Source organism: Panulirus ornatus, chromosome 21, assembly GCF_036320965.1.
Source record: "Panulirus ornatus isolate Po-2019 chromosome 21, ASM3632096v1, whole genome shotgun sequence".
Taxonomy (NCBI): domain Eukaryota; kingdom Metazoa; phylum Arthropoda; class Malacostraca; order Decapoda; family Palinuridae; genus Panulirus; species Panulirus ornatus.
Genome location: NC_092244.1, coordinates 2,460,922 through 2,473,913, shown reverse-complemented (window position 1 = coordinate 2,473,913; position 12,992 = coordinate 2,460,922). Strand labels below are relative to the sequence as shown.

General features: G+C 39.8%; 1 protein-coding gene across 2 annotated transcripts in view; it reads left to right on the top strand.

Moving 5' to 3' along the window:
• Positions 1-12,992, top strand: part of LOC139756260 (tubulin gamma-1 chain) — a 42,302-nt gene that overhangs the window by 23,311 nt on the left and 5,999 nt on the right. For both annotated transcript variants that reach the window (XM_071675460.1, XM_071675461.1), the window contains exons 5-7: positions 687-798; positions 4,042-4,173; positions 6,829-7,011. In XM_071675460.1, the coding sequence (XP_071531561.1) occupies positions 687-798; positions 4,042-4,173; positions 6,829-7,011 (427 nt within the window). The remainder of the gene's footprint in view (positions 1-686; positions 799-4,041; positions 4,174-6,828; positions 7,012-12,992) is intronic.

The following is a 12,992-nucleotide window of genomic DNA, read 5'->3' as shown; positions in this document are numbered from 1 at the left end:
TGGGCAAAGGATGTGGAAACATTGTCATTTTGCCAGTAATTGCTTCCTGACTCACTACTCCATTGTTTAATGCACCAGGGATTTTAAATGCATCAAACCATGTATGGCACACTTGCAGTCAACTGCCAGAGGCATCCTGTGCCAGTACAGCTCCTCAGCAGTCAGTGGGTTAATTTGTTTCAGGGTTAATAACTTCAGTGTCATAATGTAGACAAGAATGAGTTAATGGCCTTCTGCTTGCGTAAGATCTCAAAATTTCACTTAGCACAGAAAACACCTATTGGATTTGTGAAAACAAGCTGTGATGACCTTGGTATGCTAAGCTGTGCACCCACTTTACTTTTCAATCGGAATTTATTTGCTTGACTTTTGAATTTGAGAGCTTATGATTTCTTGCACATCCATGATATGGAATCATTAATTTACCTTACAGGAGGACAAAAATGGACCCAAACTCTAATTATATAATGAAATTTTTTCTTTAGTTGATTACATATGAGATTTTAGAAAATCCTTTGTGAACAGTGCAGAAGTGTTTGTGCTTTAAGACTTCAGCTGATGAATATCCAAAACAGTCCAAATGATATCAAGTAAATTAGATGATCTTTAAGTTTGTGTTCTACTGTTTTCATGCTTAATTTTGATATGAATTTATAGGTATTGTGCTAACAAATACATCTGTTCAGGTACCCTTCATACATGAACAATGATCTTATAGGCCTCATTGCACCACTTATTCCTACTCCAAGACTTCACTTCTTGATGACTGGGTACACACCACTCACTACTGATCAAGAGGTATGGATAGTGAAAACTTCAAAAATGGCTTAATTATTCAAAATAAGAGTGTTATCATTTTTAGATATATGTCATATAGAATGTTTTTGCAAGCCTTGGTTAAACAAAAGGCACACATCTCACACCTGTAAGAGGAAAGTAAGAATTCTGCCCACATATCTCCTGCATATTATACAGGCAACTAACAAGAGCAGCAGTGGAGGGGTGAAATCCTCTTTTCTTTTATTACCACTTACCAGATTGGAATAAAAGAAAACCAAGTAAGGATGGCTTGAAGGCTCATGATTGGGTGTCTAGATATTTGTGCTGTAACTATGATGAGAAGTGAGAGAAAGGTGTTATGCTGAATGACAAACATAATTAAATTAGCAGGAGCTAGAATTGTTAGGTAATACTCTGGGTATTAAGTCTGTCTTAAGTGCAAGGGCAAGTTCGAAGGAAGGAATGGCTTTTTTGTTGAAGGGAGAGTTGTTGGACTTTGGTACAGAGCTTAAGGAAGTGAGTTCGAGAGTGATGTGGTAGGTGATTGTTAATGCATATGCACCTGGCAGTGAAGGGAGTGAGGAAGAAAAGGTTGCTATTAATTAGGAGGAGCTGAGCAAGTGCCTCTGCAATGTTGAATCAAGGGATTATATTTTGGATTATATTTTTGAAATGTAAGAGCAGGTGATGTGGTACTTTAGTTTGTGGTACCTGGTATAAGTAAAAATGGGGAGTGACTAGTTGATTCTTTTGCTGAAAAAAGATTGGTCATTGGGAATACTTGGTTAAAAAAAGGGAGCATACTTAAATATGCATGAGTGAGTGAAGTTGGGTGACATTGGGCATTAGTGGGTTACATGTTAATTGACAGGCATCCAAAGGAGAGATCGTTGAATGTGAACATGCTGAGAAGGTGGGATGTATATGATTTCTTGTCAGAAGCACTTATGAAATTTGTGCTTTTTGGGAGAGTGAAAGCAATAGATAGTCTGCAGGACTTGATTGTGGATAGTTGGCTCTGTTTTGGAGCATTGTACATGACCACTAGAGGGTGGATGTGTGTGAATGATGACTTTTCCTGATGCTTCCTCGCTAAGTAGGTGAAGGATTTATGTATAAATATGTATTTTTTTTTTCTTTATTCTTCATTGCTTTTCTTGACTGAACAAGGTATCTTCAGGAACAAATAAACAATAGCCTTACCCAAGTATCTGTACAAAATCACCCTGCCTCGTACCACATATTGTCCTCAGGCATTTCATTTCTAACATGTCCACCCTTTTGCACTCTCGCATTTAGGACCCAAGAATTGTATATTTACAACATTGTTAAGAGTACTTCACCTACCTGCATACTTATCTTTGCCCAAGCAGATATTGATCTCTCATTCAACACACTTTTCAGTATGACCAGGTCATTAGCACCATCTCCCATCTTGTGATTCCCTTCAGTCATCATGGTCCCATATGTTGTCATGTCCACTCCCAGGTATTTGAATCACTCCATATCCTCCAGGTACTTATGTTTGTTCACATATAATCTAAATTCTAACTTGTCATTTTTCAGATTATTTAATTTTAAGTTTACTGTGTTATTGCTTGGCATTACCATGATGGTGTCTGCTGTTTTAGATGTTAAATGGAGTCAAGTCACTACAAAATGATCTGCGAAAAGTTGGGGAAAACTAGTTGATCTAGGGAGTACATATGATTGACATTTAGAATGTATGTTGCATTTTAAAGATTGGAATAGCAAACTGTACAGTGCTGAATTAGTTTTGATCCTCAGTGGTACCATGGGAGAGACAAAAAATCTTCCTAAGGAAAATAAGAGTACCTCCGAAGATTTTCTTTTGTTTTCAAGACCTCTGGAGAGTGACACAAGAGCAGAATTGTTTTATAAATATCATATGAGGAACAGGACACCTTATCTAGCACCACCTGCTTCCTTTTAAGGAAAAATGTTGTGCACTGGACTCACTAGTACCTGAGGAATATGACTGACCTGATCTCATATGTGAGGTCTGAGGCTGGTGACATATTCTTCACATAATGGTGGGTTGGATAAGGAACCTTGCACCTCATATTCTTTTCTTTATATAAATATACCCTTCTTGAATGACTTAAGGATAGTAATAATGAGTTGTATATTCAAAACTAAACGAAGAATAGGACTCCTTTCTTGACTGAACAAAACCAAAGGAACAAAGTTTACACATAACCTTGACTTCATATGTGAGGTCAAATATTATATCCCTTATGTATTGGTAATCAGTACCTTGTTCCGAAGGTGGTGTTGGGTAAAGCAAGGAACCTTGTACCACAATTAGTGTTGTGTATATAATTGCTCTGTGTCATTTCCCCAACAGAGATCTTGAAGAACAGGCAAATAGGAAGATGTCTTTCATTTTCTTTGTCTTTTGATTACTGAAGTAATCACAGAGGTCAAAAATCCAGACTGTGTAAATGAGTTTTTTGAGAGGGGCATGTGGCATGACTAGATGGAATAAAGAAAGTAATGAGGGAGCATATGAGAGATTTGGTATGACAGGGAATGAAGCATGGATTAGTAAGACTGAGTGAAACAATAATTTGGTGTGGTTTGGGCATGTAGAAAGAATGCAAGATGGGGAGTTTACAAGGAGAGTGTATGACTGTATGATTAAAAAGGTTGGTGTGATAGGAAAACCACCTGTGACATAAGGAAGTAGTTAGGAGGATTATAGGAGGAAGAGAAATAGGGAAAGAATACATGGAATGGTGTATGTAAGGGAGGTATGTAAGTACAAATGGTGTATGTGAGGGAGGAATGTAAAGACAGAGGTAAGTGGAGACTCTTTTTACTATGGCCACCCACTTGATGGGAGTTCCCAGAGGGAATGGGCATGAGAGATATAAATAGAAATGGCAACCACCATCATATTGATACTAAACTCTTCATGCCAACCTTTGATGCTCTAAACTCACTCTACCCAATCTGTATCTGATGCTGAAAACTACTGTTAGTATGAATGAATATTATTTATTAGCTTTCAGTAGTTTTTTATGCCTTAGATATATTTAGTTTCTGAGTTTAGTTTTAAAATGTCCAAAATTGGGAATCTTCAGTCTAGTAGAGGTAGTCTGCAACACTGAAATCCCATGCACTGTGGCAAGTTATCTTCATTTTGAAGGATTTTCCTCTATAGTTACCTCCTCTACTGTTAATAATGTGATATTTGGTGTGTAACTTTTTTCGTTTACATTCTTGAATGCGGGATAGGTTGCATCTGTAAGGAAGACAACAGTCTTGGATGTGATGCGACGTTTACTTCAGCCCAAGAATATGATGGTGTCAACACCTCTTGATCGCAACACACAGCATTGTTACATCTCCATTCTCAACATCATTCAGGTATAACATATTTACAACCCTTTATTATGATGTCACATTGTAGTCTATATAGAATCTCTGCCAAAAATGGAGGCCATTGTACAGAGCATCACATATTCCAAACTTTCCCTTTCTTATTCCCTCACTTTATCCATCACCTTTGTGTATTATCCACGTTCTTAAGCTCACTAATTTAAGTATATTCTTTGTTATTCTTTCCTCTTCTGACCTCCCCATTTGCTGGTACAACCAGAACAGACTTAAACCTTGTCCCTTGTTTACTGTATTTTTTAAAACTACCCATAAATATTTTAATTTACTTCCATTTATACTTGTGGATCTAATGCATACAGCCATCCAGCTGCTCAAAATACGTACAGTATGCTAGGTTAAACAGTTTTACCATGCTGCAAAGTGCTTCTTATGTCAATGCCAGTGTCTTAACTGTTTTCATTCTTAATATCACTATCTGTACAAAGTCCTTAACCAATTAAAAAAAAAAAAGTAGTGACCTAGATTTTATAGGAACATTTTATTCATTGTAAATTTTGAATATAAAGAACATAAAGAACAGAGGCAGGAGGTCAAGAGAAAGGTGCAAGAGGTGAAAAAGAGGGCAAATGAGAGTTGGGGCGAGAGAGTATCAGTAAATTTCAGGGAGAACAAAAAGATGTTTTGGAAGGAGGTAAATAAAGTGCGTAAGACAGGGGAGCAAATGGGAACTTCAGTGAAGGGGGCAAATGGGGAGGTGATAACAAGTAGTGGTGATGTGAGAAGGAGATGGAGTGAGTATTTTGAAGGTTTGTTGAATGTGTTTGATGATAGAGTGGCAGATGTGGGGTGTCTTGGTCGAGGTGGTGTGCATAGTGAGAGGGTTAGGGAAAATGATTTGGTAAACAGAGAAGAGGTAGTAAAAGCTTTACGGAAGATGAAAGCCGGCAAAGCAGCAGGTTTGGATGGCATTGCAGTGGAATTTATTAAAAAAGGGGGTGACTGTATTGTTGACTGGTTGGTAAGGTTATTTAATGTATGTATGATTCATGGTGAGGCGCCTGAAGATTGGCAGAATGCTTGCATAGTGCCATTGTACAAAGTCAAAGGGGATAAGAGTGAGTGCTCAAATTACAGAGGTATAAGTTTGTTGAGCATTCCTGGTAAATTATATGGGAGGGTATTGATTGAGAGGGTGAAGGCATGTACAGAGCATCAGATTGGGGAAGAACAGTGTGGTTTCAGAAGTGGTAGAGGATGTGTGGATCAGGTGTTTGCTTTGAAGAATATATGCGAGAAATACTTAGAAAAACAAATGGATTTGTATGTAGCATTTATGGATCTGGAGAAGGCATATGATAGAGTTGATAGAGATGCTCTGTGGAAGGTATTAAGAATATATGGTGTGGGAGGCAAGTTGTTAGAAGCAGTGAAATGTAAGGCATGTGTACGTGTAGGAAGAGAGGAAAGTGATTGGTTCTCAGTGAATGTAGGTTTGCGGCGGGGGTGTGTGATGTCTCCATGGTCATTTAATTTGTTTATGGATGGGGTTGTTAGGGAGGTGAATGCAAGAGTTTTGGAAAGAGGGGCAAGTATGCAGTCTGTTGTGGATGAGAGAGCTTGGGAAGTGAGTCAGTTGTTGTTCGCTGATGATACAGCGCTGGTGGCTGATTCATGTGAGAAACTGCAGAAGCTGGTGACTGAGTTTGGTAAAGTGTGTGAAAGAAGAAAGTTAAGAGTAAATGTGAATAAGAGCAAGGTTATTAGGTACAGTAGGGTTGAGGGTCAAGTCAATTGGGAGGTAAGTTTGAATGGAGAAAAGCTGGAGGAAGTGAAGTGTTTTAGATATCTGGGAGTGGATCTGGGAGCAGATGGAACCATGGAAGCGGAAGTGAATCATAGGGTGGGGGAGGGGGTGAAAATTCTGGGAGCCTTGAAGAATGTTTGGAAGTCGAGAACATTATCTCGGAAAGCAAAAATGGGTATGTTTGAAGGAATAGTGGTTCCAACAATGTTGTATGGTTGCAAGGCGTGGGCTATGGATAGAGTTGTGCGCAGGAGGGTGGATGTGCTGGAAATGAGATGTTTGAGGACAATATGTGGTGTGAGGTGGTTTGATCGATAAGTAATGTAAGGGTGAGAGAGATGTGTGGAAATAAAAAGAGTGTGGTTGAGAGAGCAGAAGAGGGTGTTTTGAAATGGTTTGGTCACATGGAGAGAATGAGTGAGGAGAGATTGACCAAGAGGATATATGTGTCGGAGGTGGAGGGAACGAGGAGAAGAGGGAGACCAAATTGGAGGTGGAAAGATGGAGTGAAAAAGATTTTGTGTGATCGGGGCCTGAACATGCAGGAGGGTGAAAGGAGGGCAAGAAATAGAGTGAATTGGAGTCATGTGGTATACAGGGGTTGACGTGCTGTCAGTGGATTGAAGCAAGGCATGTGAAGCGTCTGGGGTAAACCATGGAAAGCTGTGTAGGTATGTATATTTGCGTGTGTGGACGTGTGTATGTACATGTGTATGGGGGGGGGGGCCATTTCTTTCGTCTGTTTCCTTGCGCTACCTCGCAAACGCGGGAGACAGCGACAAAGTATAAAAAAAAAAAAAAAAAAAAAAAAAAAAAAAAAAGAACATGTCAAAAAATGCCCTTCAAGTTTATCTAATTATGTTAATAATTTCTGTTAGGGAGAAGTGGATCCAACCCAGGTCCACAAATCTTTGCAGCGGATAAGAGAGAGAAAGATGGCACAGTTCATTCCTTGGGGACCTGCTTCTATCCAGGTGGCTTTGTCCAAGAAATCTCCATATATTCAGTCAGCCCACAGAGTGTCTGGTCTCATGCTTGCCAACCATACTAATATATCTGCAGTAAGTTCTTTCTTAAATTTCCCATTTGTTAGGTAAAATTTGTAACTATCTTGCTTCAAATTCAAAGTGATTAACTTCAAAGCTGTGTGTAACATGCTAGATAGTTCATAACGGCCTCTCAGTTTTTCACTTATGTAAACATTTTGTTTGGGTGTGTACATACCAGAATTGAGATGAGACTTGAATAGTCTCGTAAAGTTTAAGCATCTTAGGTGTGTTTACATGTTGCACCTTAATTTATACACAAAGAAAGAAAACTGACTAACAGTTGATACAAGTTTGAAAGGATCACAGATCTGATGAGTATCATGAATTGAAGTGAAGCCTTCTTAATAAGACAGAATTATCCTCAAACATTTCATTTCCAACACATCCACCCTCATCCATTCAACCCTATCTAAAGCCCATGCCCCGCAACCATATGATATTGTTGGAACTACTATTCCTTTAGACATATCCATTTTTGCTCTCCGAGATAATGTTCTCTCTTCATCATCGCTCCCTCCTTCACCCTATGACTCGCTTCCACTTCCATGGTTCCATTTGCTGCTCGGGCCACTCCCAGATATCTAAAACACTTCCTGCAGTTTTTCTCCATTCAAACTTGCATCCCTACTTACTTGTCCTTCAACCCTGCTGAACCTAATAACCTTGCTCTTATTCACATTTATGCTCAACTTTCTCCTTTCACACATTTTTCTAAACTCAGTCACCATCTTCTGCAGTTTCTCATTCAAATCAGCCACCAGTGCTGTATTATCGATGAACAACAACTGACTTTAATTCCCAGGCCCTCTCATCCCCGACAGCCTGCATTCTCACTCCTCTCTCCAAAACTCTTGCATTTAGCTCCCTAACCTCCTCATCCTTAAACAAATTAAAAAACCATGGGAACCTCACACACCCCTGCTGTAAACCAACCTTCACTGGGAACCAGTCACTCTCCTCTCTCTTTATTATACTTGATTGCTTGAGCCAGATATCCATACAATCAACCAACCCATAGGGGTGGATAAATAGCTGGGTTGACTGTGGACTGACTGCCATAGCCAGGATTTGAACCTATGCACTCGGCTCTGGGCAGCCCATAAATGCATCACAGTCAGGAATGCTAGCACTACACTATGGGAGTCCTTAATGCATTATTGCTCAAATATATCATATCCTAATGGTAGAGCAAGTTTTAATAAGAGCTTTGGTTGAGAGGAGGAGATCAAACTGACATAGTGATGAGAGATAACAAGTACAGTATGATCATTTTGTAAAACATCATAAACAAAGAGATGATGTGAATAACTTTAAGTAAATAAAGCAGTTTATGAAATTAATCTATAGAATGTAATGCTGAATGAAAAAAATATTTCTAATAATAGCTCTGTTAACTGACTTGCATGCTTGACTTCCTTCAAAATTTTCATGGTTAGATTCTTTATTTCTTGCACATAACCTAGTATTTGGACATCTGAAAGCATAAGTAAATAAACAAGGTCGTTTTAAGATTATGCGTAAAGCTATTCATCATTTTTAGACTGAAACAGAACAGAGCATATTCGGTATGAATGGAGCCAGGCTGGGCTAGAATTTGAAATATAAAATGAAATTCATTTAAGGTAAATTACCACTATCATACAGTTGAAAATGGGTCTGCTTGTAGGAGGCCAGACAAATGGAATTATGAAGGTTTACAATGGACAGACAATAAAAGCAGAAGAATTGAAGGATAAATCAGCTGAGACCTTAAGGATGGGGAAATTATTGGAATTTGTAGAAAAGGGTCTGAAGAAGAAATAAGAAAGGAAGGAATCAAAGTAAGAAATAAGAAAGTAAGGAATCATAAAAATTGTAATCATGTGGAAGAAGAAATAGGGGAACCTAGAAATAAAATGAAAAAGTGTGATGATACCAGATTAGTTGAAGAGATTCAGAGTAAATGTAACGAAAGGAAAGAAGGCACATTAAATGAATAGCATCATGGAAAATGGTTAGAAGGGTCTTCTCTGGATGTTGAGATAGAACAAAAAGAGGAATTGTCCTTAGCACTGGTCTGGCAACCAAAGACTTAATGATAGAGAGCAGGTAACAGGAGCAAATTATGGATATGATGATCAGAAAGGATGAGTGTTGAGTAATGCAGAGAAAGACAAGTCTTGTACCATTGAAAAATACACAGGAAATTGTTAAATGAAGCTATAGAGGGTAGAGTGCACTTTTACAGACAGAATAGTCAAAGAAGTATGTGGTTTGTTAGATGGAAGGTTTAATAGGTCCAGAGGGTAAGTTGGCAGAAATGAAGATTTTTAATAAAATCCCTGGGGATAGGGGAAAAGAATGCTTCCCACATATTTCCTGTGTGTCGTAGAAGGTGACTAAAGGTGGTGGGAGCAGGGGGCTGGAAACCTTCTCCTCCTTGTATTTCAGTTTCTAAAAGGAGAAACAGAAGAAATCGAAGAGGGAGTGCTCTTCCTCTTCAAAGGCTTAGATTGGGGTTTCTGAATGAGTGTGGATGTAACCAAGATGAGAAGAAAAGAGAGATAGGAATTATGTTTGAGGAAAGAAACCTGAGTCTTCTGGCTCTGAGTGAAACAAAGCTCAAGGGTAAAGAGGAAGAGTGGTTTGGAAAAGTCTTGGGAGTAAAGTCGGGTTAGTGAGAGGACAAGCCAAGGAAGGAGTAGCATTACCCCTGAAGCAGGAGTTGTTGGAGTATGTGATGGAGCATAAGAAAGTAAATTCTATATTGATGTTGGTAAAACTGAAAGTGGAGGGAGAGAGATGGGTGATTATTGGTGCTTATGCACCTGGTGATGAGAAAAAGATCATGAGAGGCAAGTGTTTTGGGAGCAGCTGATTTAATGTGTCAGCAGCTTTGTTGCACGAGACTGGATTTTAGTGATGAGTAATTTAAATGCAAAGGTGAGTAATGTGCCAGTTGAAGGTATAATTGGTGTACATGGGGTATTCAGTGTTGTAAATGGAAATGAAGAGATTCTGGATTTGTGTACTGCAAAAAGACCTGGTGATTGGGAATAGCTGGTTTAAAAAGAGAAATATCAATAAGTATGAGAAGAGTGGGAGGTGGGCTGTTTAGAAAGGGTAGTGAGTGGTGGGATGAAGAAGTAAGAGTATTAGTGAAAGAGAAGAGAGAGGCATTTGGACGATTTTTGCAGGGAAAAAATGCAATTGAGTGGGAGAAGTATAAAAGAAAGAGACAGGAGGTCAAGAGAAAGGTGCAAGAGGTGAAAAAAAGGGCAAATGAGAGTTGGGGTGAGAGACTATCAGTAAATTTTAGGGAGAATAAAAAGATGTTCTGGAAGGAGGTAAATAGGGTGCGTAAGACAAGGGAGCAAATGGGAACTTCAGTGAAGGGCGTAAATGGGGAGGTGATAACAAGTAGTGGTGATGTGAGAAGGAGATGGAATGAGTATTTTGAAGGTTTGTTGAATGTGTCTGATGACAGAGTGGCAGATATAGGGTGTTTTGGTCGAGGTGGTGTGCAAAGTGAGAGGGTTAGGGAAAATGATTTGGTAAACAGAGAAGAGGTAGTAAAAGCTTTGCGGAAGATGAAAGCCGGCAAGGCAGCAGGTTTGGATGGTATTGCAGTGGAATTTATTAAAAAAGGGGGTGACTGTATTGTTGACTGGTTGGTAAGGTTATTTAATGTATGTATGACTCATGGTGAGGTGCCTGAGGATTGGCGGAATGCGTGCATAGTGCCATTGTACAAAGGCAAAGGGGATAAGAGTGAGTGCTCAAATTACAGAGGTATAAGTTTGTTGAGTATTCCTGGTAAATTATATGGGAGGGTATTGATTGAGAGGGTGAAGGCAGGTACAGAGCATCAGATTGGGGAAGAGCAGTGCGGTTTCAGAAGTGGTAGAGGATGTGTGGATCAGGTGTTTGCTTTGAAGAATGTATGTGAGAAATACTTAGAAAAGCAAATGGATTTGTATGTAGCATTTATGGATCTGGAGAAGGCATATGATAGAGTTGATAGAGATGCTCTGTGGAAGGTATTAAGAATATATGGTGTGGGAGGCAAGTTGTTAGAAGCAGTGAAAAGTTTTTATCGAGGATGTAAGGCATGTGTACGTGTAGGAAGAGAGGAAAGTGATTGGTTCTCAGTGAATGTAGGTTTGCGGCAGGGGTGTGTGATGTCTCCATGGTTGTTTAATTTGTTTATGGATGGGGTTGTTAGGGAGGTGAATGCAAGAGTCCTGGAAAGAGGGGCAAGTATGAAGTCTGTTGGGGATGAGAGAGCCTGGGAAGTGAGTCAGTTGTTGTTCGCTGATGATACAGCGCTGGTGGCTGATTCATGTGAGAAACTGCAGAAGCTGGTGACTGAGTTTGGTAAAGTGTGTGGAAGAAGAAAGTTAAGAGTAAATGTGAATAAGAGCAAGGTTATTAGGTACAGTAGGGTTGAGGGTCAAGTCAATTGGGAGGTAAGTTTGAATGGAGAAAAACTGGAGGAAGTGAAGTGTTTTAGATATCTGGGAGTGGATCTGTCAGCGGATGGAACCATGGAAGCGGAAGTGGATCATAGGGTGGGGGAGGGGGCGAAAATTTTGGGAGCCTTGAAAAATGTGTGGAAGTCGAGAACATTATCTCGGAAAGCAAAAATGGGTATGTTTGAAGGAATAGTGGTTCCAACAATGTTGTATGGTTGCGAGGCGTGGGCTATGGATAGAGTTGTGCGCAGGAGGATGGATGTGCTGGAAATGAGATGTTTGAGGACAATGTGTGGTGTGAGGTGGTTTGATCGAGTAAGTAACGTAAGGGTAAGAGAGATGTGTGGAAATAAAAAGAGCGTGGTTGAGAGAGCAGAAGAGGGTGTTTTGAAATGGTTTGGGCACATGGAGAGAATGAGTGAGGAAAGATTGACCAAGAGGATATATGTGTCGGAGGTGTTGGGAACGAGGAGAAGAGGGAGACCAAATTGGAGGTGGAAAGATGGAGTGAAAAAGATTTTGTGTGATCGGGGCCTGAACATGCAGGAGGGTGTAAGGAGGGCAAGGAATAGAGTGAATTGGAGCGATGTGGTATACAGGGGTTGACGTGCTGTCAGTGGAGTGAATCAAGGCATGTGAGGCGTCTGGGGTGGACCATGGAAAGCTGTGTAGGTATGTATACACGTGTGTGGACATGTGTATGTACATGTGTATGGGGGGGGGGGTTGGGCCATTTCTTTCGTCTGTTTCCTTGCGCTACCTCGCAGACGCGGGAGACAGCGACAAAGTATAAAAAAAAAAAAAAAAAAAAAAAAAAAAAAAAAAAAAAAAAAATCAATAAGTATATGTATTCCTATGAGTCCAGGGGGAAAATGAAACACAATAAGTTCCCAAGTGCACTGTCATGTAATAATCTTATCATCATGGGAGACACAAGAGAGAAATATAACAGTCTTTTGATATAAAACGAAGAGATGTAGCTAAGACACCATATGGTAAACACATGATTGTCTTAGACAGACAACGAGCATATCATTTGTTATTTATTTATTTATTTTGCTTTTTCACTCTCTCCCACGTTAGCGAGGTAGCGTAAGGAAACAGACTTAATGGCTCAACCCACCCACATACACATGTATATACATACATGTCCACACACGCAAATATACATACCTATACATCTCAGTGTATACATATATATACACACACAGACATATACATATATATACACATGTACATAATTCATAGTCTGCCTTTATTTATTCCCATCGCCACCTCGCCACACATGGAACAACAACCCCCTCCCCCCTCATGTGTGCAAGGTAGCGCTAGGAAAAGACAACAAAGACCCCATTCGTTCACACTTAGTCTCTAGCTGTCATGTAATAATGCACCGAAACCACAGCTCCCATTCCACATCCAGGCCCCACAGAACTTTCCCTGGTTTACCCCAGACGCTTCACATGCCCTGGTTCAATCCATTGACAGCATGTCGACCCCGGTATACCACATTGTTCCAATTCACTCTATTCCTTGCAC